Source organism: Nymphaea colorata, chromosome 1 (assembly GCF_008831285.2).
Source record: "Nymphaea colorata isolate Beijing-Zhang1983 chromosome 1, ASM883128v2, whole genome shotgun sequence".
Classification (NCBI taxonomy): domain Eukaryota; kingdom Viridiplantae; phylum Streptophyta; class Magnoliopsida; order Nymphaeales; family Nymphaeaceae; genus Nymphaea; species Nymphaea colorata.
The window spans coordinates 30,896,298-30,921,596 of NC_045138.2; the positions used below are offsets into that span (position 1 = coordinate 30,896,298).

Below are 25,299 nucleotides of genomic sequence, written 5' to 3' on the forward strand. Positions count from 1 at the left end.
CACTTTTCCCCTCCTAATTTTTCGCAGTAAAAAGAGCCGTTGGATCTTCGAGATGGACGGTGGCTACGGAGGGAAGGGGGGAGGCAGGTCACATCACCACGGGCCGGTGGTCACGCCTCGCGTTGTACCTTTCCATGTTTTGGTCGCTGGAAGGACTCTGGGGCTCGTTCGGAGCGGGTCGTACCCGGGTCCTATGATCTAATAACTCATCTCCCGAGACCGTCTATGCGGTCGCACTCAATCACATGGTCGCGTTTTCCTCGTGGGGCCCGCGTCGCCCGGGCTCCACAAAATACCGCCATGTGATTGGCGGGCGGCCATTTTGAATCCCTTGCCGAAAGCTACGGCGAAGAGGATCGTATCGGCATATCCGTCCAATCCGGACACGTGCACATACGTACCCACGAAAAATTAATAATCATATATTTAATTTTTTTCAGAATTAATTTAATTTTAAATGGTGAAGCTCGTCTTGGCTTTTGAATGCCGATGTCTTTTGTTTGAGAAAAAAAAAGGGAAAAAAAAAATATCCATAGAGTCATAAACCGGAATCCCTGTCATGAGAAATTTGTATTTGACCGTGGTGAGATCTGAGCCGTTGATCTCGACAAACGGAGGCAGATCTAAGAACTGCTGCACGTGATAGTGGAGTACCGTTGTGTAGGGGTGGGGCCCGTGGAAAAATGTGAAGGGTCTAGAACTGGTGGGGCCCGCGATCCTTTTGGGAGAGGGCCCCACCTGGATACCGCATACCGGACTTGACGGGAGGGTGGGGTTTGGTAGGACCACCAATCACATGGCTGTCGATTTTGAGAATTAAAGATCCTCCGCCTCTCGGATTGGCCCAGAAGCGTCCCTTCGCGGACGGCAAGGGTGGGCAATTGCCCACACATAGTGTTCAAAGTTGCCAAGCTCTATTTCTCATGGAATGAGATCTATAGTTCTTAAGGGATCCTGGCCGTCCAAACAAGGAAAAATCTAAAAATATAGACCGGTGGTACTTGATGTATCTAAATTTAATATTATGATACATGGCATTATGAACCACTGGCCTAGCTGTTTGACATTATGAAAAATTGTTGGATACCGAAAATGCACAATTTGAAATATTTTTCCAAGTAAATATTTGGAACTACCGCTTTTACATAAATAGTACAATGTGTACATATATTCTTCATATACATAATCTTTTATGTACATATAAGATCATAAATAGTACAAAATGTACAACTTTAATTAGAAGAGCAATATTCTTAGTTTATCAGCTCACGTGTATAATCTTCTATGTACATTTACAATCAAGAACAGTATAATATGTACATATATTCTTCATATGCATAATCTTATATGTACATATAAGATCATAAATAGTAAAACACGTACAACTTTAATTAGAAGATCAATATTCTTAGTTTATCAGCTCATATGTATAATAATCTTATAATCTCATTTATACATTTGAGCCACCTTTTTATTATTAACTTTCTCTATATTTTTGAGTCTGGTAATTGAAATTTAAGCTCCAAACTATTTTTTATGAACAAGCACTCTTTAATTGCGGAGTTTGCAAGTCTGTGGACGAATATCCTTCTTTCCTATTTGATTCACAAGCCAGCATAGATGAAGCACTTTGAATGTTTGATAATATGGATCAGGGAACAGAGATTGCCTTAGTTTTTATACAATACGAATCTATGCAAGATATCGACCTGGACATGCTTGGTTTCCATTATATTGGTAGTTGGAGATTTAGATTTGATGCTGAAGTAATGGCAAAAATATATCTGCGGCCTTTCATGATCCTAAATAATTGGATGGAAGACCTCCTGTTCGGGCTGGTTGAGGATATATACGAGCCAGATCACGCTCAACTCATCTTGGTACAAACCAAGAGCCGGGTTCGAGCCGCCGAGTCGGGTTCGAGCCAACCCCAGCCAGGTTATTGAGGCTTTGCTGATACATTGAACCCGTTCACCAGCTTTACTCACCAACCAATTATTTGCTGCAGGATATGGTTCTCCTCCTGCAACAACTGAACTAGCCTCCTGTTCATGTTGGCAAGATCCTGCAATAAGGGCCGGCTGATTAAGATGTTTTGGACCCGTCACTTTCATCGCATCTTTCCTATTAAATTTCTTCCACCATCATTAAATTTCTTCCACCATATATATATATATATATATATATATATATATATATATATATATATATATATATATATATATATATATATGCCCAACATTGTTGGATGGATAAAAAAGAAAAAAAAAACTGTTGTTAATTGAAAATAGTAGCCACATGAGTCTATGGAACAACAACAGTTCATGGTACTTCTAGTAAAAATTTATAGTGCTTTTACTAATAGATTTTTCATTTAACCATTCAGCAACGTCCGACGCCCTGCAGAACTATTTATACACATACACACACTATCATGCCTCCTACTTAAAACTTGTCTCTTGGAAAACTTGTCTCTTGGGTATGGTGAGCTTTTAAACCATCTAGCTGTTGATCTTTCTCACAAATCCAACCAGAAATATGAACTCCTAAACCTATAAAATCCAGAAAAGAATTATGTCACCAGGTATAAAAATCAGAATTTATAACATTATGAAAATGAATGGTTTAGTATTCTTGGCTCATAGACCACCACTACAAAGTAAAAAACACTATAAATCATTCTTGTGTGTGTGTCCAATGAGTAGCTCCTCCACGGGATTGTGTGTATATGTAACACCCCAGAAGTTTAGTCGGCTTATAAAGGGAGTCCATTAATTAGATGATTGTCCTGGTTCTTAATCTTTTTAAGATTGAAACCGAAACTGCTAGGGGGCGGGTTGGGATCCGTCGAACTAGGGGCCCGAGCCTGGAAGTGGGTCGGTTTCAACATTCGAACCTGGGGTCCCACACGTGCGGACGCGTGTGCCTTAAGGGGGGTGGATTGTAACACCCCATAAATTTAGTGGGCTTATAAAGGGAGTCCATTAATGAGATGATTGTCCTGGTTCCTAACCTTTTTAGGATTGAAACCAAAACTGCTAGAGAACGAGTTGAGATCCGAGGAACCAGGGGTCCAAGCCCGGAAGTGGGTCGGGTTATTATAGTATATGTGTGCATATGGCAACCATTGGAATAATGTTTACTATGTTTTTGCATGAATGTGGCTCTTTCAAGAAAGAAAGGGAAGGAAAATTGAAAAAATCAATCGAAGGTGCTTGCTATTCTAGAACAGTATCATGCTTGGACATACCTTACAATATGATACCAACGGAGATGCTGGTAGATTATTAAAGTTCTCCACTTTTTTCGATTGAAGATCTCAAAGTACTCTAGATGAATCTAGCTAGCGAAATATTGTATCCGCCTTTGCCTCGGCTGGTTTCACCCGATAGTGTGCAGACAATGTTGAATTTTGTGTCAAACGTAGGGAAAAGCCGCCTAGCAGCTGTCCACTTCGCTGTTTCCATAAACTTTTTGGCTTCCTTCTCCTATGGTATTACTTTTCTTCAATGATTATTCCATATGCCTGAGGGATGTAGTATTGTTGGTAGGCCGCTGGTTACTGGTTCGAGTGGCATGAGTGCTTTTCAATTGAGCCGCAAAAAAAAAAGAAAATGATGCTGCTCGAAACCCTAAGGATGGGAAAGGGGGCTTTGGATCTTATCTTGTATAGTACGATGAAATACTCATCCTACTCACCCAACAAATCTTCCTTAAATTAAAAATTTTGAAAGCTTATGTATATGTCTTCTCCTACCGTGTGAGCTAATGGTTTCTTGTTAACCATTATAAGTGAAGTAAATGAAGATGCATTTGCTGAAATTGTTTTGAGCTTCTTGATATAACTTTTTGCATTAGAAACTTGGAAGAATGGCTCCACATTTGGAAGGGATTTGATTTATTGAGGACCCAAAACAATTGATTGAGTAACTTTTGCTGCTTCAATGATCATGCATCTGTCACACCAACAAGAACTAATTGCAACTTAGAAAAGAAGGAAAATAAAAAGTTGCTTTGGTGTTCATGCATCTGTCACACCCAAAACAATTGATTGCAACTCTAAAAAGAAAGAAACTACAAAATTTTACAAAAGCACGTTCGAGTTTGAATGAAAATAGCAAAACATGTTTAAGTTTTGATTTCTTTCATTTAACCACCTACATTGTATTGGAAACGTGTACAAATTAAGTTTTTTTAAAAAAGGACACCTAAACGTGGTATTGTTGTATGAAAACTCGACGTGTCACCGTAGAATTACAATGACAACTAGGGCTGAACACGAGCAGAGTCAAACCAAGTTCAGTCAGCTCGAGCCCGAGCTCAACTCGATTAAAACTCGACAAACTCGTTTGAATATAATTGATATTCATCGTTACGTGTTGAGCTTGAACTCAACTCGATTAAGGCTCGACAAACTCGTAATTCAAACTCGTTTGAATATATCGACTTGATTAAGGTTCGACAAACTCGATTAAGGCTCGAGCTTGGCTCTGCAGTTAAGTATTGAGTTCGAACTCAACTTGATTATTTGAACGAGTCGACTCATGAACTTGAGCTTGAGTTATTAAGCAAATGACTCGGCTCGAACTCGTACACGAGCCGAGAGTTCGACTCGTTATTTATCCCTAATGGCAACAAATACACAGTCAGATTACACGGCCATGCAGGTAAGACTTCTTCGCATAGGAAATTTCAAAAATTTTATAAGAACAAATCTTTGTACTTGAAACATAGAAATATAGGTACCCATCTGAGAGAACATTTGTAGGTAGGCATCCTGTGGACAATTGCTCATACAGGTTGTTCATAAAAAGTATTTATTTTCATATTGAAATTTTATGGCAGTTTTTCTAATTTATATGTTGTTGCCCATTAAAAAATATATAACTAGTACCCTTAAGTCAGAATTAATTCTAGCTCCGCCGCTGTCTCGAAAAATTCTAAAAAACCCATGTAAATGTGAGACCCACTTGTTTTTTGTGGAGTTTAGCCATTGTAGGGCTGATAAATGGATCGAGCTGTCCTGGCTTATTCACTTGGGCCCATTCCTGAAGTCTGTTGGCCTTAATTTCCTTCAAGATTGCCAACCTTGACTCAGTGGACGCCATCATCATACGAATCTTGGAGGACTGAGCGATCCTTGACATGGAAAGGAGACGTATCGTTTCCAACTATCGTTGAATTTAATCTAACCATAAATGAGTAGGTGATTTGGTAGCATCATTGCTACATTAAGAGTTTGCTATTTCAGCACATATATGCTTTTTCCTAAGATGAAAGTTCAAGGTTGAAACCCCACCAAATTCATGACAGCTCAAATTATTTTAGTAAGTTAATTTCGTTAGAAGCATATCCCTTTACAAATAAAACAACCGCAAAAATTCCAAGAACATTAAATTTGAGAAGAAAAACTTTTCAACAAGTCTTGTTAACATGCTTAAGATATATATATATATATATATATATATATATATATATATATATATATATATACATATATATATATATATATTCTGCATTCTTTCCCTGCAACGAAGGGCACTTGGTGCGCATTGTGTGAAGAAGAAAAGAAAAAGAAGAACAAGATTTATGGTCATATGCACAAGATGTGCTAGTCACTCTCGGAGCCGAATGGCACCTCACAAGTGTTTTCTTGGTCCATCCGAACCGAACTCCCATCTATTGAACAATCCAAGGTCCAGATTGTTTGCATCGCTATGTCCAGCTCCAGTTGGTTTAGATTTCTAAAGCTCTGAAAGAAAAACCAGTTGAATATAAATGCAGGATTTCAGAGAACCAGACAGCCCATCCTTTTCACCGGCTCCGGTGTTCAGGAGACAGTTTCTGAACTCTGACAAATGAACATTTTGTTGGATATGCACATAATTTTACTAAATATAGCAGAGCAGATATATCATGTAAGTATTGTTTAGCTTAATCAAGCAAGTGATATGGGATTCTCTGGCGTCAACTGAGTCAAGTTTGGCAACTAATGAAAAGCATGATTGAAATATCAAGAACAATTAAGCATAATTCACCTTGGAAAAGCAGACAAAAACTGTTCCTTTTTGGAAGGTATATGTGCCACGGGTTCCTCCACCAGAAAAAATGAGTGAGATTTTGATGAGATCGATGTGCACTTTTTTTCACTACTGTACTTTCTCTCGGTTGCCATAAACTAGAAGGGTTAAAAGTTGAAGATCTAAGCATCACACTTTTAAATGGCCCTACCAGTAGACAAGTAATCCAGGTTACAAAATCATAACATTCCCTTACCTTTAAGTTCTTATGTCCAACCTCCTAGCCAGGTGGATGGAGCTCTTCTTAGTCCAACATGAGATGTTGGTACCAACAGAAACGTCGAAATACCATGTTCTAAAGCATTGTCCCAGCATATAAAAATCACAACCGTAAGATAGAGAGAAAGAGAGAGAGATTTTGTTACAGAAAACAAAGCTGCACAGCAAATCTTAGCCTTTGGCAATGAAAAATGAATATTAAATGCCGACAAAGATTTCCGATATTGGGGGCAAAAAGAAATGTAAGGAACCAACCGAAGGTTGTGGATGTTGAACAATCGATCCCTAGAGTTTTACTGAAGAAATGAACTCAGAGATCACAAAGCTTAAATTGCTTGAACCGTTCTTTCAGAATAGGAACATCAATATCAACTGGATGATTGCCAACATCATCAATAATACTGCTGACAGAAGCACTACATGTGGGAAACCATGGTTCTTGTCTGTGGCGTGCACATGTTAGTGATGCATGAACCTTTTTTTTGGTCCTGAAATTAACTTTTGGTTTTGGTTGCGATGCTGGAGATGGTTGAATCATGCCACTCAATTATGACAGTGACAGCGCCCAGGTTCCATACACCAAGCTAGGTGGGCCAGCTTACAGTACCCAAGCTGAAGGACTTTAAGAGTTTGGTACAATTATGAATCTTTCTTCACAGGGTGAATCTGGCAGACCACTGGTGGTATGATAGACCTCACAGACCTTGTTTCAGAAGCTCACCTCATTCTGATCATAGCAGGTTAAAGCTGGGTTTTCCCTTGGCTTGGCCAAAATATGACAATAATATGGTTTTCTATATACCCTGTATCATCCATGCAAGTGAAACTTTACATATGATCACGATAGCTGATCATAATGGACTGTTGGATTTCTTTTTACAATGCCACTCAACTATGCTCAGAAAACCTTCAGTCTGTTGAAAATTGCCTTGAAATAGCCTCAAGGGCTCCACCAAAGCATGAAATGATGATACCATCTGTAAGCTGTGACCATCATTGAGGCGTAGCAGTTACATTTTTGCAGAGGTCTTAAAAGCATACCAGTAACGAGCCGGATGCAGCTTGAACGATTTTGCAGGAGTGCATATGAGCTTTACCTTTGAGAAACATCTATGACGCACAAAATGATGGTGGTAAAAACATATTTGCAATTGACTATTGTTGAACTCGACACTCACGCAAGATCAGAAGCATGACGAATCAGGGAATTGAGATGCATCAGGTTCAAATATATTTCACCACATTGTGGATGTGAAGTATCTCCTGCCAGAAACTCATGAACAATGCCATTAACCTCAACCAGACTGCATCCAGGTGCCTTGTCGATGCCCTTGGAGCCCATCTTTCCTCTAACTCTCCTGACCTTGTTCCATTTACCTGCCTCAGAGTACATGTTGGAGAGGAGGATATATGCCCCATCGTCATTGGGAGCTAGCATCAAAATTTCTTCTGCAATTAATTCACCAAGTTCCAGTTCATGATGAACACGACATGCTGACAGGAGAGATCCATATATAATTGAATTAGGCTTGAACGGCATTTTTTCAGTGAAGGACATTGCTTCTTTTAAGAGGCCAGCCCTGCCCAGAAGGTCTACCATGCACCCATAGTGCTCGATTGTGGGAGATATGTTGTACAGATTTTTCATGTTACTGAAATGATCCATCCCCTCACTGACCATGCCAGCGTGAGAGCAAGCACAAAGAACAGCCGTAAGAGTTACATGGTCGGGGAAAATGTCGCTCTCCCCAAGCAATTGACCAAAAATGGCCAAGGCTTCTCTTCCATATCCATTAACTGCAAGACCACCAATCACAGAATTCCACGAAAAAATATCTTTCTTAGGCATGTTATGAAAGATCTGCACTGCTTTCTCTATACAGCCACATTTTGAGTACATGTCAACTAATGCATTACCCAAAAACACATCTGACTTCACCAGCTTTTCGCCAATGTATGCATGGATCCACTTGCCCTGCTCCAGTGCTCCCAACTGTGCACAAGCAGAAAGCAAGCTTACCAGTGTCACTGCATTTGGTGATACTCTAGAGGTTTGCATAATGCGGAAAAGGGAAAGTGCTTCCTTGAAGCAGTTCCCTTGAACGTAGCCTGTAATCATAGTAGTCCATGTGACCACATCTTTTTCAGATGTGGGGATTGTATGAAAAACTTGGGCTGCACTATTCATATCTCCACATTTTGCATACATGTTGATCAGTGCATTACCCACAAAAGTGTCCCAATTGATGTTATGATCATTGACATAAGAGTGAAGATTCTTTCCTTCTTCAAGATCACCTAACCGTGCACAAGCTGATAACAAATTAACCATTGTGACTTCACTTGGCTTCATGCCGTTCTGTTTCATCTTCTGAAATAAAGCGAGTGCTTCTGCAGGCAAATTATTGTGCACGAATCCTCCAATCAGTACATTCCATGAAACAGTATTCTTTGTTTTCATGTTATTGAATACTTGACCAGCATTTTGTAGATCCCCACATTTTGTATACATGTTGACAAGGGCGTTTCCCACAAGCACATCACACTCAATCTTATTATCCTTAATAAAAGAGTGCAACCATTGACCTCTACCGAGAGCATGGAACCGAGCACAAGCAGATAAAAGGCTCACCACAGTGACCTTGTTGGGAATGACTCCAGATACTTGCATTTGATCAAAAAGCTTTAATGCTTCTTCAGAATCACCCAAGTGAGCATACGCAGCAACCATGGTAGTCCATAGTACAATATCTCTTTCAGGAGACTCATCAAACAGTTGTCGTGCAGTCTCGATTCTCCCGCTCAGAAAATAAAACTTGATGATTGCTGACATAACAAATGCATCGCGTTCAAAGCCAAGCTTGATAATCTGGCCATGAATCATCGTCCCTTGTTCTATTGAGGAATTATGAATTGAGGCCTTGATCAAGAAGGGAAAAGTATACTTGTCAGGAGAAAACCCCCTATCGAGCATCTGATTATACAGTGAAAATGCCATCTTGGTTAGACGACTATGAGCACAGGCCCTGATCATGGAATTCCACATGAACAAGTTCGGATGGGGAATTTGGCCGAACACACAAGACGCGTAGTCTAATCGACCAGAAGAAGGTACAGTGCAGAAAGCAAGTAGCCTGCTTGCAAAGAAAGTTTCCTGAATCATGCCTGTGGTAATCATTTGAGCATGGATTTGCTTCAATTCTTCCATGGTGGTGCAGTGGTCTAAAAGCGAGGTAATGGCGGACGGTTGGCATAAAACCCATTCCTTCTTAAGTGGATGACTGATGGATTCGTGGTGGATGTGAAGGCAAGGAAAGCCCCTGAATGCTGCTATGCTTTCATGAAGAAAACGGAAGCAGGTGAAGCCTTTAAGCATAAGGCCGAATCACAGCAAAAGAAGGAGGGAAATTTTGAAAATTAGTATAAACCCCATCAGACCAGCGCATAGAAGTTAGGAGAATGCAACCTCTAAACGAGCATCTAGGCAATAACAGTAAGAGGACAAGATCCAAATCAATGAGCAATTGATCAGCTTTCTCAGGACAGCGTTTAATTTCTTGCTCTGCGAGATGCCAAGATTGAACATCCAGAGATCATCCAACTCTACTTTTGAACATAGCTCATATTCTCGATCGCACAAAAGATTTAAGCGGGAAACATGTCTCATTTATCCAAGATCACCTTAGCAATTATGTCATCTTTGGGCTGAGTCACCATTCAAAAAGGCACAACGAAATGAAAACGATAAGAAATGTGGCCTGTCCTCTACCCGTAGACCACCAATATCAGTTCCATATATCAAGGATCAGCACGAAGACAGCAGCCCTTTTGGATTTCATGCCATTACAATCGGTTGTGCCGCTAATTACAGGCCTTTTGCCATATTATCTTCTTGGGAGAGTGGTTATACTGTTCAGAGTGACAGCACGGTGATGCGCGTGATGGTCGCCTTATGATTTTGCTTAATGCGCCATCTACATGAGCCGAGCTCGAGCTCGAGCTCGGTCAACTCGACTTGACTGTACTCGACTCATATGTTATTAGGTTCAGTCTAGCCGACTATAACAAAAAAAAAAAAACTACTAGATTAAACAAGCTTACTCGAATTCAATCAAATCGAGCTCTGTAATTGGAACTCGACTCACTTATAAGCTCAAGTTTTCAAGCTGGAGTCAAATTTAACCGAACGAGTTCGTTCGAGTTGACTCTGCTTGTTGGGCAACCCCACTTTTATAGATATTGAACTTGTTATCGTGAAATCACCGATCAGATATACACCTGATCGGATTTTAGTTGGATGTACCCTTAAACATATCCTATTTTACCCTCATATTCGCATATTTGAATTCAAATACAAACCAAAAATTAAAGTTTATACTACATTCTAAATTTTTTGGATTCACAATCTGAATTCAACTTTTGTTTTCGTATCTAAATTCGATTCTTACTTTTAAATACACAATCAATGTTAGGGAAGGGTGTTTATTTAAAACTGAATTTGTAGCCATACTTGAATTTGATCCTATGTTTATCTAAAATTGAACTATGATCGAACCCTACGTCATTCATGAATCCAAATCTGATTTTGCTCCTTGCAAGGGCACTGATATAATAGTAATAATAATAATAATACAGTACTTGCTGGCAATCAGTGTGCAGCATGTGATATTGCACCAGAAGGACCCCAAGTTGCTCTCAACGCCATGTGCTTTCAAGGTCTCTGCGCTCGAAGTATGGGAAGAACCCCATGCTTCTTTTGGACCACCATGTGAGGCATTGCCAACAATGGCTCTCTCTCTCTCTCTCTCTACCAACAGAAAACTCAGATTCATGCTGCAGGCACATGCATGATTCAGGGAGAAAGCTGCCAAGAGATCTTTAAGATGGTGATGCCTACTTTTATTTTGTATTGCAGTGAATGTTGGGCACCAACACATGTGATTGCTTAGATGCATGCATGATACAATGAGTTGGCCGAATTTATAAGCAAAGTTGGAGAAATTTTACAGTAAAGTTGTTGATCATACTGCAGTCGATGAATCTACGCCAGGTTTGATTCCTGTAGGCACTACACACCTGAGCTAGACATTGTTTGTACCCTTTCTTCATACTTGCAGGCTCTGACATGACTTTTGATGCGAGGACGGGGAAGAAACGGTCTTGGGCCATCTTCTGAGCGGTGGGGTTTGTTCATGAAAGTTGCAAGTGTAGGCTTAAAGTGAGGTGGGTTGTAGCTATCATATGCATGTCACAGTCGCTGACATTCTGTGATCTCAAATATCATTAACAGGTTTCAAACGACCATGATTTTCTCACATGTTTTTCAGCAAAACTGAAAATCTCAGAAAAAAATTCAGTAAATTTTAAGAAAAGAATAAGAAAATCCTAAAATTTTGGAAAAATGTAAAATAAATAAATAAAAACTAATAAAAACATAAACAATAATTTGATAAATAATAAAAATGATGCATTAGTAATGATAAAATAAATAATTCTACTTAAATTTTAAACATGCAAGCAAAAAATAACGCAAAAATAATGATGAAAAATATGATAAAAATGAGAAAACTTAATTTTCAGGGTTTTCTTTCACGGGGAGAAAGACAGCTTTGTTTTTTTTTCTTTCATTTCCATTAACGTGATAAAAATACTAAAATCCCATTTTGGGCTTTTTCATAAAAAGAAAGAAAAACATTTTTTTTTATATAGATTTCAATGTTTTCAACGGGTATTTTTCGATAAAGACAGGCTTTCTATGACTATGACTTAGTTGGATTGGGCTTGAAATCCTTGCCGTAGAAGAACACAAATTAAATTAATTCAACCAGATGACAATAGATCCAAATAACTAAATAACAAAGATCCAGTCTGAATTAGATCCCTCCCTACTAAAAAACCACATTCAAAAACTTGTACATAATAACACTATACTAGGACACTAGGCAGCAAGGCTGTTCACATTTAAAGTGTTTGAAAACAATCTCCTCACTACTGACGTTCTTGGTGCATTATTCCTCTGCCCCATAAATGGTAAATGGTAACATGCATGATACTCAAACCAAGAGTAGACCATAGGATCACCCAAGCCATAATTTTGGAAGTATAAGGATATAGTTTAAAAGTTTTATACCAAAAGCAGCTTTCTATAAAATAAACGTTAATAAAAAAAACTACCCAATAAAATTACAAAATAATGGCATTTACATGCAAAAAATATTTTTAGGAATGAATCCAAATGCAAAAAACTTGCCCTCATGAATTGGGTGCTCAAGTAAATGGTATATTTTATTATCTATTTTATTTACAAGCAACTACTTTTGTATTCAAACTCGATAGGCATCACACACGACTCATTTTCCAAATATGATCGAAGCAAATCACCTTAAATTGATGGCTTCATACCCAGACCTGAATTTCTGACGATTACATGTGATATGTCCTCAGACTTGGATATTTGGATTTGGTTATAGGAACCGCATTCCAAATCTGAATCCAATTAATATTCGGATCTTATTTTCCGGGTCGGATCCGATTATATGGATTGTGGTTTGGTTAATAAATCAGGCAACCCTAGCAAAATTCGCATTCAGTGGGACCCATATACGTTCTTCGTTCTTGAGATGTTATTAGAGGGGAAGGTGCTGGAACCGGCCGATTCAAAAATTCAGTTGCGAATCGGACAAAATTATTTATAAGTCATTTTTACATAAATAAATTGCGAAAATTTATTAGAGGCAGGTGTTCATTGTAAAGCTTACATTGTACCTATAATTCTAAAAAACTGGAATTAAGTACTTGATTTATTAATAAGTCACACTTTCCTAAGGGTGGGCATCAGGCCGGGCCGCCGGCGGCCCGGTTCAGCCAGTTTAAGTTTTAAAAATATTTTTTTTTTTTAATTTTTTGTTTTAATAATATATATTTATTATTATTAAATATATTTTATATTTTAAAAATTATTTTATGATTAAAAAAATTGTTTTCAATTTTTAAACTGGCCGGGCCCAGGCCAAGACCCGGGCTATTGGGCCAGCCTTTACCGGGCCCAGGCCGGCCTTTACTGGCCCGATGCCCACTCTTACTTTCTACGAAAACTATCAAATAAAAGCATAATTAACGTGTGAAACAGACAATGTTAACTGCAGCTTTTTCCAATATTACTTTTAGCACTAAATTACATTGAGCAAGCTTACGGTTTTATTTTTAGGTCCGCATAAAAGTGGTTTCTTTTCTCAAAAGTATAGGCAAACGCAGGCTGGAAGTGATTTTTCCTACTTTAAAAGTTACCATCATTGCGGTCATATTCTATAAATAACAATGAAACTTTTACCCAATGAACCAGATCACGTAGTAGCAAGACAAATATGAATTTCTTGGGAGTTATATATATATAACTCAACCCAGAAAAGGCCAACATTGGCTGATACGAGAAGCATTTTGTTCATGCCTACGCCCCATAACAAGGAGAGCCACCATGTAACCATGTGTTATTTATGCCGTAGCTTCCACTTATTTAAACTTACCACTTCTCATCTTCTTGTTTCCGATGCAATTCCCGCCGGGAGATATTCTCCCTACTTAGTGAGCAAAAGAAATCAAACAGCATACAAGAAATTCTCATGTACCCGGCAAAACGATTCAGCAAACGGCAAAACAAGTCAAGTACACTTTCTCTGAACTTTCTCCTTCTCCAGCTCATTCCTGCAAACAAGTATTCCCCTGTATCCGGCAATATGAATAACCATTTTATGGGCAATATTTCTATATGAACAGATGGAAGAAATTATCCATTCCTGTCCAAAGAATGATGGCCACGTGTCAGGTCACAGACCAGTTGCCAGGCAAAGAGCAAATCTGCATAATATTTCTTATTCCAGGAATTTAACAAATGGATTTTTGAGATCATCCCATAAACAAGACCACACATTCTTACCAGTCCTTTCCTGTCTATCATGCATTCGGGTGATTCTACTCTTCAATAAACACCACAAACACAGGCAGACTCAGCAACTAACTGTCACATAGCTACCGGAAAAGTTGCTGGTACGGGTACGGTGTTTTCGTCAAACTTGGTACGGAGGTATGGTGATAATTATATATTTTTAATTCACAAAAAAAAAAAAGAAAAAATTGAAAAAACTGTAGTAACCACTCACGAACAGCTAGAAACCAGTAGAACAACACGGCATGAACAGGGAGCAGGAAATCTCAGAACACGGCATGAACAATCTCATTTAGTCCATTTCAAGCATTGCATGCTACAGTTTTCACAGAAGAAAGAAACCAGCAGAACACGGCATGAGCAGGGAGCAGAAAATTTGAGAAGGCATGAACAGGGAGCAGGAAATCTGAGTTGAGAACTGAATGTAACAAGAAAAAGACAAGGAGTTGTCATGTAAATCAATGTTGATGTCCATATTGTATACATACATGCATATACATTAAATCAATACTGTTAAAGTGAATTAGAATCTATTTTCTAGAAAAAATAAGTTCCCATGTAAAACCTTGTAATCTATCCAATAAGTTGTTCAGGTGACTTCTATGAGTATACATAGTTTCACAAACTTCTCTATTCTTCTATGAGTATACATAGTTTCACAAACTTCTCTATTCTTCCCTTGAGCTTCTCCTTCATGCCTAGGACCCCAAGGAACAAACGGTGTGGTTCTTAAGTAACCTAGACATTGGTGGACAACAAGATAGGTTTCTCCCAGCATGTATAAAGGAAAATGAAGAACTTGAGAAACATAAAATCCAAAGATGCTGACTCCATATAAACGAGAGCATTTGTCCCTTCCATGTCAAGAAATTAGTATGAGTGAGCTCTTCAGTAACGAGCTAATGTAGGAAGCTGACTGATGGACCAGAAGTCGAGGAAATATCCATAAATGGGAATGAAACAAAAAATAGGAAGTCGAGGATAAAGAGCAATGAAGTCAAGGATAAAAAGCAATGAGGTATTTATGAGAGGGGGAAAAAGAATAAGGAGTCTCTCAATCGATTAGCAATGAAGGTGAAAAAGGCTATCAATATACCATAATTCTTCACTCCCCCCGACCCCGCCTTCTTTTGGAAACCAAGCTGATGAGAACAGCTTAGCAGAACTACTGCAATCTGCCCAGATTCAGAACCAAAAGCTCAATTTAATGCTTAACAACAGTTCCAACCCCACCCCCACTGTTAAGGTTTCCTTTGCCGTATAATTGACAGCAAGAATGACCACAAAGAGGCCATAGCAGACTATATAAGAAGAAATAGAGGTGACGTCAAACTGCAATAGCAGGTGACATCAACAGCAACAGCTCAGAAATATGACGCTGAACCAAGAAGCAATACAAGACTGCACAAGGAGCAAAAGTGACGTCAAACATCAACAGCAAATAACATCAACAGTAATAGTTCAGAAATATTATCCTGAACAAAGAGATGTAACAGATGACAGAATGTACCCAGAATAAGACCAAGAAGCAGCAGAAATATAAGGATGTGAAGACCAAAAAAAAAATCCATAGGGAGAGAAAAAACCAGAAACAAGGACAGGATGAAGAAGAAGATTAGAAGACGAGAAAATTCAGCAAAGATTAGATAGGAAACAATTTCTTCAACAGAGAAACACATTGGATCTATTTGTGCATACCTTAGGCAAAATCTCCCAGCTCAGCAGAGCTTTGATCCCATCTAAGAATTAGATATCAGACATATTGATTGTTAGAACTTCAGACCCATAACAGAAATCCAGCTAAACGGCAAGTTTCCAAGCAAATATGCATTAGCTTCAAATCTGCTAATATGGCAGCAGCAGCCACAACGAATACAAAGTTTGACTCAAGAGAACAAGAGACTTGGACTAAAAGAAAATAACGTAACCTTAAGTAAAGTTACAGAAAATAAGTTAAAGTACACAAATGCCCCCACTTATGAGGGTGAATTGGTGAAAACAGTAAAACAAGTTATAACATATTACAATAAAAGAAAGGATGAAAACAGACTTTGACCAAAATAAGAAGATGCAAGTATTTTAACACTCCATCTCAAACTTGGCATGATTAAGTAACATCATACTATACCAAGTTTGCCAACAAATTTCCTGAACTTTGATGATGTCCAACTCTTTAGAAACATATGAGCAACTTGATTTTCAGTCCTTGTATGCTCAACAGAATATTATTTTTTCTTCATATGCCTTCCTTATAAAGTGGCAATCATTTTCAATAATTCTGGATTTTTGGCAATATGAATTGCACTCATGTTGTCACAAATTAGTTTGGTTTTCTTAACAACTGAAACTCCAATTTCGTTTAGAAACCAGCTTATCCAAATTATTTCATCTGTAGTTTGGGCCATAGCCCTATATTCAGCTTCAGTTGTAAACAAAACCCAGTTGTAGATAGCCGAACACATACTGATCCACCAAAATCAGCATCTCATAAGGCCACAAGTTCTTCAAAATTTGAGGAAGAAAAAAACATTCCGTGGTCCATTGTATCTCTCACATACCTGATGATTCTCAGCACTGCAGAAAGATGCATACTGTATTGATATAGGTGCACTCATGAATCCACTTGCCACATGGACAACATGAGCTATGTGAGGCCTAGAGATAGGTAATCAAGCTTCCAGCAACCTGTCTATAAACTGTAAGTTCTTCCAATTTCTTCCCTTCAAGAGGTCTTAGTTTGATATTTGTTTCCACAGGAGTTTCCACCCTCTTGTCCTCCTCATATAGTCTAGCTTTAATCACAAGATCAGTCACACATTTATGTTGAGATAGAAATAACCCTCTTTTCGAACAAGCAACTTCTAAACCCAAGAAATATTTTAAGAAACCATGATTCTTCATTTCAAAAGTTTGTGCCAGCTTCTTCTTGTTTTCATCAATAATTCTATGATCATCTCCAGTACTGATGATATCATCAACATACAAAAGCAACAAACACCTACCTCTTTCTGTAGAAGATACAAACAATGCAGGATCATGGAGATTTTGGTTGAATCCAATTTCCTTAACAGCTGTACTAAATTTTTCAAACCCTGCTCTCGGGGCTTGTTTTAGCCCATGAAGAGCGCTCCTTAATTTACACACTCTGCCTTTTGAATCCACAACACCTGGTGAAAGCTGCACATAAACTGCTTATTATAAATCTCCATTCGCGAAGGCATTCTTCGCGTCTAACTAACATAGATTCCAATGTATTGTTGATGTCACAGCAAGAAAAGTTCTGATGGTAGTCATATGTGCGACTAGTGCAAATGTCTCAGAATAGTCTATTCCAAATTGTTGATGGTAGCCTTTTGCAACTAATCTTGCCTTGTATCGTTCAATTGATCCATCAGCTTTCGTTTTCATCTTGAATACCCACTTACAACCCACTGCATTCTTCTTAGGAGGAAGATTCATCGAGTCCCATGTGTTCATCCTTTCCAAGGCATTCAATAGTTGCTGCATATCTTCAGCGGTGGATTTAGAATTTTGTCATTCTTGTTTGTAATCATGTCTTACCCCTTTGTTTTTATTTTGAGGATTAAACCAGCATTGTGCCTTCATGTGTCCTTTCTTATTACATTGAAAACAAATCGGTATTCTTCTTGAAGTATACGAATGAGGCATACCTTGGTTATTTGGTGTTGGTAGAATGCCACAACCACCATGATCAGAGTTACCATGGTTCTATCCAAATTTTACATTCATGACCAACACATTTTGGAAGCTCCCTTCATCAGTCATTTCCATGACTCTTTTCATATTCATTTCGTGTTGGAGGAGTTTACTTTGTAATAGGAAGGACTTCAAGAGTTGTAATAAAAACATGATAATCATGCCCAAGTCCACTTAAAGCCCTTTCTTTATCAGAAGCGTTATTCTCTAAGAAAGCAAGTTGGTCTGCGACAACCTTAATACGTCCCAAATAATCCATGATAGATGTTGAACCCTTGTTCAAATTCTGAAATTTTTTCTTTAAGTACATAATCCGTGCTTTTGATATTTGGAAAAAGGTATCAACAAGAGTAGAAATCTGGCAATCTGTGCTTTTTTTAAGCGAAACCTTTCTTTGATACCATGATAGAAATCTGGCACCAATATGTGTAACTAAAAATTTGTATTCATGTAGGAAGATAGAGAGAAAGAATGAGGTTGAGGAGAAGAGGCAGTGACCAAGATGGTCTACGTAGCCCATATTTACAATACTCAATTTGTTGAATCTTAAAAGACTCTTCAATCATAAAATCCTATGAGACTTCTGACAAATCACAAGGACATAGAATACTGCAACACAGTTTACAAGACGGCAAAATACAAGGACATAGAATGATGTGAGACATGGTTCAACGTGTTGAATTTTGGATCCAAATGGAAGATCTGAAAATCTTATTGTTTAACACTTGTTTGATCCAAGAATGTTGCATTTTGGATCTAGTTGTGGGTTTGGATCAGTGGCCTTGTCTGATCCACAAATTGTTGGATTTGGGTGAGTTTGTGAATGTGGATCAATTGTCTTATATGATCCTCAAATTGTAGATTTGGTTGGTATTGTGGTTCTAGATCAATGGTTTTATTTGATCCAAAAATTGTACCATTTGGATACAGTTGTAGGACTAAACCAATGGTCTTATCTAGTCCGTAAAATTTGTGGAATTGGATCTAGATGTGGATCAAGACCAGTGGTCTTATCTGATCCAAAAACAGCTGAACATGTATTTGATTTGGGGTTATGATTGATGAATTCCCATAAGCACTAGGTCCTCAACAGATTAGAAGTGTCGTAAATAGTTTTCATTAAACATTTCTCTCAACAAAGAAAACTCGTGATAGTTGATATGCATGTAAATTTTTTGATCCAAGATAGGCTGGATTTGGATCGTCTTGCCCATCTTGTCTCAACCAAAAGTTGTGTGTGAGTCCCGTAGTAGATTTGGAACAATTGCCTTATCTGATCCTAAAATTGGAAATATGGATTGTGCTCTAGTTCTGGATGAGTGGTCTTATCTAACTCTCGACCCAATTTACAAAAACGAATACATGAAAACCCAACAGAACTTCTATTCTGCGACTGCAGCGGGGCATAGAAGTTACCGGGACGAAGAGAAGGGGAAACAGACATAGTGAGGAGCCCAAGTGTTCGTACACAGCACAAAGAGAAACCTCATAGATTCCAACACACCACCCACCTACTTTATTTTTCCCATCGGCAGCCATCATAAACAGCGATGGGCCAATGGGCGATGGCTGCCAGTGGTACAGAAAAGGGAGCGCGAGATGGCGAGAGGCTATTCGTTGTTCGGCTACCACCTACGCGCAGCAAAGAGAGAATTAAGAAAGGTACCTGAGTAACCTGACACCTGATGAGTAAACTGAGATGCAAAGTGGCTATGGAATGAAAAGATTGATGCATGTTTTCTTCCCTTTCACGATAAGTGTCGCATAAACAATTAATAATTTACTTCTTAATGCATATAGATGGTTATGATAACGAGCAGGACCTGTGGAGCCCAAGTCAGGTTCTTAACATCAGACTAATAATCATGAACCAGCAAAACATAAAAGTGCATCAAGAGAACACATAGCCAAAGACAAAGCCTATCTGTCTGCCCGTATGCAACTCACTAGGCCTGTTAGGGAGGTCTAATTCACTTGTACATCACTAGGGCTGCACAATGAGTCGCGCCAACTCGGGCTCGACTCGAACTCGCTCGACAAAGCTCGGCTCGAGCTCGACTCATTTATAAACGAGTCGAATTCGAGCTGAAAGTTAAACTCGAACTCGAGTTCGAGTTGAAAGAACTCGACTCGTTATATTAAATCAATTGAAGTGAATGAACCGGTTCATGAAACCGGTTCACCGGTTTAGGGTAAAAACTTTCCCATTCACTCGCTCTTCCTTCTTCCCGTCTGCTCTCTCTATTCCGTTGGACCGCTGCTACCTGCTGCCTTCTCAGTTCTCTCGCCTTTCCCCTTCTCTCGCTGCTGCTGCCTCAGACGCTAATACGCATCCATCGTCCCTCTCGCTCTTGCTGCAGCTCTTGCTCCCGCCTTCACGCCAGGAACCCCTTCGACCTTCTTTTCTTCTTCTCCTTGTTGTTCTTCTTCTTCCTCCACCTCCCAACTGATTTTGCCCAAATGAAACCAACCAGAAATCACTGCTGCTGCCGCCATCAACACTCGCATTCACTGCTCTTGCGGGTGGGATTGTTTTGCCCAAATGAAGCCCTTCTTTAAAGCATCTAATCAATATTTATGTTGAACGAAATTTTAGATTGAGCATGAAGAGTTTTGTGGCGCTAAACGAGTTAATCGAGTTAAGCTCGAGCTCGGCGTTGTACAATCGAGTCGAGCTCAAGCTTGTGTTAGGCAACTCGACTCAAGTTCGAGTCGAGTTCGAGGTCGTTGAGCCGAGTCAAAATCGAGCTGGGCAAGCTCGACTCAGCTCGTGTGCAGCCCTATACATCACATTGGCGTCAGTCATGACTCCAACCTCCACCTGTCATATACACAAAGCGCATCCACATACCACACTTTAACAAGCAACTATAAATAGTACATAACAAGAATAATAACAAGTCATGCAACAGATATAATTTTAATTTGTTCCCCTCTAGGAAGGATCAATCTAACATTTCTTGGTGGTACACTTCTATGGTCAAATGGCACAACACCCCAAACATAATAAGGTTTGCTATAGATTGCCTAGTTGACTATTCATGCAATCACATAGGCGATGGAAAAATCGACAAGATGATCATTTGCGTGGGCTCATGCGCACAACAAACCCCAAATGGGACAACTCCCTCTTATTTTATTTTATTTTTCAATCTTGTCCCCAATTTTGAAGCTATTTACATTTGAACTGAAAGGTATTAGATAACTCTTAATTATGGAATAGTTTATAAATTATACTTATATATTAATTAAGGTTAATCTATACTTAAGTCACTAAGAGATCTTAATCTTGCTGTTAGTTCCTTAAGAGTACCCAACATTTACATATAAGCCGCTCATGAGTTTCCAATAATTGCATTTAAGCTTTCCCGAATTATTAAAATAACTCAAACTTCCAAAGAATGAGCCTTCCACAGACATAGTCTAATCTCAGCACAGTTAGAGTCCTTGGAGCGTCGGTTGTGAGCTCTATCCAACCATATGCTCATCTGAAGACTCCAATCCACAAGAATGGCTACCACAACCAGCAACATATAACAAGCAGCTCAAGAATATAAAATATAGGCTCAAAAAGTACCTACAGTCTGACGCGTTACATGAAAAATAAAGCCTGACAACTTTTTCTATTGAGCGCCTTTTTCATTCAATTTTAAACCTTTGTATTTTAATTGTTAAATTTTAAAAAAAAAAATCATCATGCTTGAGATATATATATATATATATATATATATATATATATATATATATATATAAGACTCCTACTTCATCAACATGCTTCAGATTTGAACATCACTGTTAAGACGTGTTTATACTCAGTATTAGACTTGAGAGGGCACTTGTGTAATAATGTTTCTTTTAATGACTTTCTTGTAACTTATCCCTCTCTTCTAGTCTATATAAAGAGGAGTTAGGGATTCTTTTGAGGTAAATCAAAGATTAGTTCTCTTAAATTTATCATGGTATCAGAGCACCAGCCGTCTCCTCCTCAACGAGTTGTCGCCGACTGAGCGGCGCCGGCCGCCGCCTCATCGGCGTCAGTTGCCACCACCCTTTGCCGCCCTGTCCATTGCCGCCTCGCCCTTTGCCGCCCTGTCCATTGCCGCCTGATCCATCCCTGCTGCCCCTCGTCGCCCTACCCATTGTCTGCCTGCGCCGCCTCCGCCTGCGCCCGTCTGCCTGCGCCCGTCCGCCTGCGCCGCCGCCGCGTGTGCACTCTGTCGTTGCTCCGCCCAGCAGACTGCTTCGCCTGTCATCTTCGCCGCCGCCTCAACGCTGATTTTTCCTCTCAGCGTCTTTCCGCTGCATGCTGCTCCGCAGCTGCTCTGCACGCTGCTCCTCCGCTGCACGCTGCTCCGCCGCTGCTCTGCCAGTGGTTCTGCACGCTGATTTTCTTCTCAGCGTCGTCTCTGGTATCTCTCTTCGTTCAGCTCTGCTGTTGCCTCTTCTCGCCGATCAGACTTCTGGATTGCTACCTGCGTTAACTGCATATTGCTTCATGATCAGCATGTTGTCTTTCGATATGTGATTGTATTCTTTTGCCTGCACTTCCTATTCCGTGGCTCGGTTTCCTCCTTTGTGTTGAAAGATGTCTGAAATTAGCAGTGGCGCTAATACCTCTTCCTTTGTATCGTCGGGAGAGATGAAGAGTTCCCCATTTTCCAGCATTATCACCAAAATGGATGGGGGTAATTACGAGATGTGGGCCATGCAAGTAAAAAGAACTTTGATCGCTCATGAGAAGGAACATCTAATTTTGGAGCCCGAGCCCGTACAGAAGGTAGGAAAATATACTACTTGGTTTAAAGATAATTCGTTGGTTATGGTATGGATTGTTGGTACTCTCTCACAAGAAATTGCAAATGAAGTCTTGCACAAGGACAGTGCAAAGGATATGTGGGATTCCCTTGCTGCCACGTATTCACAGGCAAGAAATGAAACGCGCATTATGCAGCTTCATCATGATATCCATCAGATGCGACAAGATGGCAGACCTCTTCACACTTATTATTCTAGTCTCAAGTCCATGTTTGAGAGACTGAATAGCTACTTTCCCGCATGCAAGTGTGAACAACAAAAGGCATACAGAGATATGCTTATGGTAGGAGTCTTTCTGTCTGGTTTAGACTTTGTTTATGAATCCGCAAAGAACCAAATGCTTACTAGTCCCTCGATTCCTCCTATTGATGAGGCTTACAGTAGGCTCAGCAGAATTCCGATCTCTGCATCGACTGTTCCTGATACCACTTCTGCTATGCTTGCTACTCGTGGCAGAGGTGGACCCTTTTTTGCCAGAGGACGAGGGGGCCGTGGCCGTGGCAATACCCCTTCGCACCCTGTATGTCAGTTTTGTCACCGCATTGGTCATATTGTGGATAAGTGTTGGCAGAAACATGGTCGTCCAGCTTTTGCAAATCAGACTGTATCTACTGATTCTCCTGAGCAGCCTAAGCCTCAGCACACTGCCTCCTCCAGTGAGTTGCATGTAGATGACATTCTCTCTCAGTTGAGGCACTTGATTGGCGACAGCGCCCATCAAGCCCCTGGTCCGACCACTTTTACTGTTCCTACCGCTGCGAGTGCTTCTTCATCTGGTATGTATTCTGCCTGTACAGTCTGCTCTCCTCCTGACACTACAGATTGGCTTATTGATTCTGGTGCATCGACACATCTCTGTGGGGATAAGACGCAATTCACCTCTTACGTCCCTACTCCACCGGGTCGTTCGGTTATTCTAGCAGATGGAAAAGATTCACCAGTTGTTGGACATGGAGAGGTCCAACTTACTTCATCATTGCCGCTGCAGCACGTTCTTCATGCACCAGAATTCCCCCATAGCCTACTTTCTATCAGTCAGATTACCAGAGAATTAAATTGTCGTGCTATATTTGACTCTTCCTCTCTTGTGTTTCAGGATATACTGACGGGCAGGGTGATTGGCAGTGGCCGTGAACAGGGAGGTCTCTACAGGCTAGTGCATTCCTTTCCCTTTGCTGGATCTACCTCGTCGGGGTCGTCCTCATCCTCGGCTTATACTTGGCATTTACGTTTTGGACATCTCCCGTTTCAGAAACTGCTGCATGTTCTCCCTCAGCTGTCTCATAAGTCGTCTTTTCAATGTGAGTCTTGTCAGTTAGGCAAACACCATCGGTCATCCTTTCCTCCGCGGTCTAGTAGAAGTAGCCACTCTGTGTTTGAGTTACTTCATTTTGATGTTTGGGGCCCGAGTCGTACTCCTGACCTTCAGGGTCATCGGTATTATCTTGTTGCTGTTGATGATTACAGTCGTGTTAGTTGGGTTTTTCTTATGAAACACAAATTTGAAGCGGGTCATGTAATCAAAAATTTTATCAATGAAATTCTGATTCAGTTTGATACTTGTGTCAAGATTGTGCGCTCTGACAATGCTCTTGAGTTCTGTGCTTCCTCTTTAGAACAATTTTTCAGGGATAAGGGTATCATTCACCAAACTTCTTGTGCCTATACCTCTCAACAAAACGGGGTTGCTGAAAGAAAACACCGCCATATTCTTGATGTCGCCAGAACCATTATCATACACAGCCATGTTCCCCATTCTTATTGGGGAGATGCTGTTCTTACAGCATGCTATCTTATTAATCGCATGCCGTCATCTGTGTTGGGAGATCTTATTCCTTTCTCTGTTCTTTTTCCTGACAGAGAATTGTTTCTGTTGCACCTCGTATTTTTGGATGTGTTGCCTTTGTTCAGTTGCTTGGTCCTGGGAGAGATAAGTTATCCCCTCGAGCTATCAAAACGATCTTTGTTGGTTATTCCCGCACTCAAAAGGGATATCGTTGTTATGATCCTTCTACTCGTCGATATTATGTGAGTGCTGATGTTACATTTTTTGAGTCCACCTCTTATTTCTCTCCAAATGGAACTCACTTAAGGGTGCCTGAATTTAGTGATGAAGTCCACCTTCATTTACCTCTCATGAGTTATCCACAACCCGTTGCTTCGCGTTTTGGGGCTATCTACCAACGTCGCACTAAACCTGTTCAACCTGCCCCCTGTGCTCCTGTGCCTTCACCCAGCATGCCCAAGGTACTTCCTGAACACACAAATCCTGCTGACCATTCTTTATGTGATGATGCCACAGGGGACTCTCCAGAGCATGTTACTGGTCCTCATATTAATGAACTTGATATGCCTATTGCTCAAAGGAAAGGCAAACGCAGTTGCACTATGCATCCTCTCTCTGGTCATTTGTCCATGGCTCGCCTCACTCCTACTTACCGACAGTTTGTCAAGGGACTGTCGGCTGTAGCTCTTCCACAGACTCCCATGGACGCTCTTTCTGATCCCAAATGGGCCGCAGCTATG

The 25,299-nt window shown here is 40.0% G+C and overlaps 1 protein-coding gene across 1 annotated transcript; it reads right to left on the reverse strand.

Annotated features, from left to right (window-relative positions):
- Positions 1-6,457: 6,457 nt before the first annotated feature.
- On the reverse strand, positions 6,458-10,132 carry LOC116245837 (pentatricopeptide repeat-containing protein At3g22690-like). The gene has a single exon (XM_031617409.2). The coding sequence runs from the start codon at positions 9,673-9,675 to the stop codon at positions 7,474-7,476; it is 2,202 nt and encodes a 733-aa protein (XP_031473269.1). The 5' UTR covers positions 9,676-10,132; the 3' UTR covers positions 6,458-7,473.
- Positions 10,133-25,299: the final 15,167 nt, after the last annotated feature.

Bases quoted from the DNA above. Each gene is read 5' to 3' on its own strand.
- LOC116245837 (XM_031617409.2), bottom strand. From the start codon at position 9,675: ATGCTTAAAGGCTTCACCTGCTTCCGTTTTCTTCATGAAAGCATAGCA.